Source organism: Sphaeroforma arctica, assembly GCF_001186125.1.
Source record: "Sphaeroforma arctica JP610 unplaced genomic scaffold supercont1.35, whole genome shotgun sequence".
In the NCBI taxonomy this organism is placed as follows: Eukaryota; class Ichthyosporea; order Ichthyophonida; genus Sphaeroforma; species Sphaeroforma arctica.
In genome coordinates, this window is record NW_014040523.1 from 72,671 (window position 1) to 78,175 (window position 5,505).

At 40.6% G+C, this 5,505-nt stretch overlaps 1 protein-coding gene across 1 annotated transcript in view; it reads left to right on the plus strand.

Moving 5' to 3' along the window:
• Positions 1–465: 465 nt before the first annotated feature.
• Positions 466–5,505, plus strand: part of SARC_00981 (hypothetical protein) — a gene marked incomplete at its 3' end in the record, with an annotated part of 16,755 nt that continues 11,715 nt past the window's right edge. Inside the window, exons 1-6 of the mRNA XM_014305313.1 lie at positions 466–714; positions 1,414–1,513; positions 2,683–2,784; positions 3,167–3,354; positions 4,250–4,372; positions 4,862–5,045. Of these exons, the coding sequence (XP_014160788.1) occupies positions 637–714; positions 1,414–1,513; positions 2,683–2,784; positions 3,167–3,354; positions 4,250–4,372; positions 4,862–5,045 (775 nt within the window). The 5' untranslated portion in view covers positions 466–636. The remainder of the gene's footprint in view (positions 715–1,413; positions 1,514–2,682; positions 2,785–3,166; positions 3,355–4,249; positions 4,373–4,861; positions 5,046–5,505) is intronic.

Below are 5,505 nucleotides of genomic sequence, written 5' to 3' on the forward strand. Positions count from 1 at the left end.
ATATATAATGTATGTAGCCTCTTGTGAAACCTTTGGAGTTTGGACTATGGAGTTTGGACTCTTGGACTTGGAGCCTTGGAGAGTTGGACTTTTGGAGACTTGGAGTTGGGAGAACATGGAGTGACGTTAAATATTTTTGGCGTTTTATAAATCATAGCCTCCATAAATTGAACAAATACTAGAATTACCAGCTCAGCCAAAAGCCCGCCAAAACAATTTATAGTGATTTTGTGAATCCCGCCAGAAGCACAAGACTCCCACTAATAGCCAATCAAATGTCAGTGGCCTTTTGCTATGTTTTTTTTTTGGTAAGCATATCGTTGTTACCTGTAGACTGTAGTGATAGACTGTAATAGACGGTAGAACATCGCGTACAATAGTTACGTGTATTTACTATGGAGACTAATGTAGTAGTATTTCTAATAGAATATTATAAAGATATAGACCATAAAAAATACAATAAGATAAGATAACACCTTCATTCGTATGACATACACAAGCGGATGCGACTAAACTGTGGTTTATAGTGGATATTCAGGTAGATTTATCTTGTATCCGAGGTTGCATGCGTTTTCACATTATTCCAACCTAATATCGCGTTAGTGGAGATTACACATAGTTATATATACTAGCACCATGTCGACCAAAGAATCACGGGCGAGAGCCTTGGAGCGAATTAAAGCCGCCAAAGAGGGACGTGCGGTTCAGATGGAGGTAAGTCACCCATACTGATTAATATTAGTGTTCTAATCAGGGGTCTTTTATCTTGTGTTTATTTCGTACACGATGACTTGGTGTGCGGCATTCCTCTTCATTTGACAAACCGATAAGGTTAAAACTTCCATGAAACCAAAAGACACGTCTATGTATACTGCAATAAGCTACACATACTACTCTCATATTCTTAGTTTTGAAAGATGTGTTTTGTTTTTCTGTGCGTGTGCGTTTGGTCGTGTTCTAAATTGAGAAAAGCTGAGTACGAGGTAAGTACATCCACTCAACACCCCACAATAGGCACTTCTTCCGTTATTGTTATAACAACCAAATTGAGTCATTGTATACACGCTTCATACAGATTTGATCTTTCATGCGGTTTGTTCATTCTAATTTTGAGAGTCTACACGGGCAGAAGCACGCAGCAGATATGTCGCATGTAATCTTTAACGTACCATTGCCAATGTTTCATGGTGTATGTCTAGATATACATATATCAGTCAATTCGCTCAGGTGCCCCAGTGTCATTCCAACTTTGACACTTGTTGCTCTTTAAGTGGCAGGACAAGCTGCTTACGTAAACAGAAAGTCACATATACGCACAGTCGACCGGTATGGTTATATATTTGCCTGTAAAATAGGAGCTCGGGCGAACACCCATTCATGTACATACATGATCACAATATGATTATTGTACAGCTGAGTGACAGCGAAGAGGATATCATAGAGGATGTCTCTGAGGATGAGTACGACCGCCGCAAGAAAGCCAGTGTACTGGACGATTTTGTGGTGGATGACGGTATGTGTGATATTGTTAGGATAAGTGCATACATCCAGATATGTTATATACGTCGATATTCAGGTGTGAACTTCCAAGATTATAGCATGTTGTTTATGGATGCTAGTTTATGCAAGGTATGTGCTCACACATGCACGTGAAGGTTCATGTAAAGTTGTTTCTTAAAGGTCCCAGGTACATATGTGCATCTATTAAGTATTTTGTTGTTGCATGATATTGTGTCGCTTGTGGTTCGTAGTTCAATCGAGTGCAATGTGTGAGGGTTTGTTCATGTATTTTGATCAGTTCTTTTATGGTCATCAAAAGCTCATAGTTTGATGTCGGTATGATCAAATTCAATTTCGACATAAAAATGTAGTAAAGGTCTAACTCTACGCTACAACTACTTTATGGTAAATTATTCAAGCATAGCGTAGCGTGCTTTGTCAAAAAATGCGTGCACAATCCCGCTAAAATGATAAGTTGATGTGGACCATGTAACAACGGTTGAAGAGGTTTAAGCTTCATTCGAAACCTGATCGTTTTGGGCGATACGTTTCTTTGTGTGTGTATCCATATACTCGTCGGCGGGATTTTTTTTTGCCTTGGTGTGTGGCAATGTGAGCGGCGACGAGGTACGTATAGTTTTACTAAGTTTTTTTTAGTTATATACTATCATGCTTGATAAGTGTCAATAAATCTACAACATTCGATATTCTCAACGCGGTGAAACGAGGGGTAGATAGATTAGGTTGGTTTATCCACGATTGCTACGGCATATATTCATAAATGGTTTTATGTATGTTTTTTTGTATGTGTTCCTGTATAATGTATATCATGTATGTACATGTGTACATACATCATAACCGTAATATATAATACACATGTAACCCGTATATCATAAAAGCACACATCTGGAGACTATACATGCAGCTATCGGTTTAGCTATTATATGTCAAATTACACTTTATACGAACTATTCTAGCCTCTGTTATTCGACAGAGGCGGCTATTGTAGAAGGAAAGGCACCAGCAGCAACTCTCTTTAAAATAGGGTTTCTAGAAGCAAATCTCTTCGATATCGGATAAGCTATCTTCTGCATATGGCTCACATATGTGTATACCTACCAGTCGGTCATACTCACTATTTTAAAATTGACTCATTTTGATTGGTCCCCACCATGCTATCAGATGGTCGTGGGTATGCTGAGGATGGACGTGACTGGTGGGAACACGACGATGATGTAGGCAGTCAGACAGACAGCGATGAGGATGCGAAGCGGAGTAAGACAGGTATGTGCAAAGATGTATTGAGTGAAGATGGAAGATAGTATGGTTTGGCACTGATATGTGATGGTGAAGAGTACTTATGACATGTTGGCGAGTGGTTATGCTTTATAGGAAAGAAAGGGTACGTATCACTGGCTGTAATGGTATGGTGTACAGCTAGCACGGTAGTCGAGCGAGTCACAGATATATTGTTGTATTTTTGTGTAGCAATTTGCCGCTTACGAGAAATGGGTTTGCCGTCGGAGCTTATTCTTTACTTTTTACGTGGAAGTTCAGCCACGGAGTTGAAGGGAGGACAAAGAATAGCAGCAACAACGTTTTCTTTATATTTATGTACGCAAGATCTTAATTTACTTTTCATTCTTTACCCCAACTTGACCCACAGATAAGCGGAAGAACAGAAAGGATAAGAAGGAAAAGAAGAAGAAAGACCCCAATCAAAGATCTATTAATAAACTCTTCTCGGCGATGGGTGCCAAGGCCGCCAAAACCGCGGCTGCCACTCCAGCAGTAGATACTGTGGCGGTACCTTCGGATGACTTTTTGTCTGGGTTGCTTTCCGATCTGAATGAGGTGTGTATCTATGTGTATGTTGTATATAGAAACATGCTGTATATAAGGGAATGTTGTATATAGGTGTATGTTGTATATAAGTGTATGCTGTATAAAAGTGTATGTTGCAAATAAGTGTATGTTGTATATAAGTGTATGTTGTATATAAGTGTATGTTTTAACGCTGTGTATGTTGTAAATAAGTTTCTGTTGTATATAAGTGATATTTTATATAAGTGTATCTTGTGAATAAGTGTATGTTGTGAATAAGTGCATGTTGTATAAGATGTTGGACATAAGTGTATGTTGTATATAAGCGAATGTTGTATACAAGTATATTTTGTAATAGGTGTATTTTGGATATAAGTGTATGTTGTATATAAGTGCATGTTGTATATAAGTACGTGTTGTATATGGGTGCATGCTTGGTAGGATTCGTATGTCTAATTGTTCGTACACTAGATGTGAACACCTGGCATATGCCTTTCGAAGTGTTCTTTCTAATTATACGAGTATGTGTTGTGCTTGAGTTCGTACCTGGGGAGGATCTGTAAACGTATAGGTATGCATACTATATAGGGACACATGGCGGTGTGTATATTGTTCTCTATTTCTGATTTATGGGGTGTGTACACAGGTATTTGTTCTGCGTATAGCTGCGCCTGTAAAGCAAGGTACGTACACACATATGCGTTATGTATTTGGTCAATTGGTGTGTGTACGTCGTGATCTGCTTTTCGATCTGGAGGGTTTGGGGCTTTCAAGACATGTGTCGTATGTACATAGATGCCCGAGTGAACTCGTATGATAATTTGTGGGCATTTGTTCGCAGTTCCAATCAGTGTATAGTGTTCATACATAGAGTGCTCTACTTTCTGACAACAACGAGATATGTATGTGTCTATTGTCATATTAGGATCCTCTGGCGAAGAAGGCGGGCCGATACGCACACCGCAACAAATCCAGTGGCAAGAAAACTGCGGCCGACATCGCTCTGATGGGCAGCACCTCTGCAGCAAACGAGCTCTACGACAAACCTGTATGCGCAATTGTTTGAGTGTATGGAACTGTGCGTATGGACTACTTGAACCAACTCTATGGGAACTTCGTAGGGGTGTGAATGATGTGAGTATAGGAATCAGCGTGCGTGCAACAACTGTACGAACTATCTTATGTGATGTTGTGTCAAATTGCTTGCGATTGACAATGACCGAAGTCGGTCAAGTGGGGCTATAAGTGCGGCGCGTGCAAAAAGGCAGGTGTGTATTGGATGTTTATTCGAGAGCGCGTGTACTTGTATGTACACAAGATTCGAATCATAACGATACCCGTGCTTCAATTTGCTCATAGCACAGGTCTCGGGTCAATGGTGTACGGATGCCTAGTTCATGTAACAAATTGGATCAACACACACAGGGTCCAACATTAAAATTGCACTGTAAAAATTTCTGCAAACAAAAAAGACAAACCTGTTCCGGTCCTATCCGAGAAAGTCATTCCACGGTTACCTACTCCAACTATCACATAGGCACAGACGAATGAAGCCATCAATTTGTCTGCTGATCACGGGTCTGACGATGAAGAAGAGCTCACAAGCCGATACCAAAAACGAATGGAAGCCATTCGGGAGAAGCGAGAGAGAGATGCCAGTGCGCGTGCGAAGGCCGAGGTGACAGCCCCGACAGCAGTGAAGGCGGAAGAAATGCTTCAAGGTATGGCAAGACTTGAGTTATATTCGAGCATTGATAAGTGTATGGTCAAACATGTAAAAAATAGTTTGATGAAGGGTCTGGAAACCATATTTTGAGATGCAAGTACACATGCCAAGGCTGACTTTAGAGCCAAGGCAGCAGTGAGTACGAAATATATTTTCTCATGCACTGTAAGCAATTGTCGACAAACACACCTGTCTTAGGGTATACACATATGTTAGTTAGTATATCCTGAAGGTGTCAATGCTTGTGTCGGTTTTTGTATCCTCATACGCAGTGCCACACTCTCATTCACCGCAATACTTAGTGTTACACGAGGGCTTACTTACGCATGTCAAAACTCGCTCTCGCGGACTTCCGCTTCAATCGGTCTGTACATACCCGCACTGGTGGTTGTGTCCAGCAAGCTACACACCCAATGCATCACGTGAAGTCTACACACACACACACACACACACAC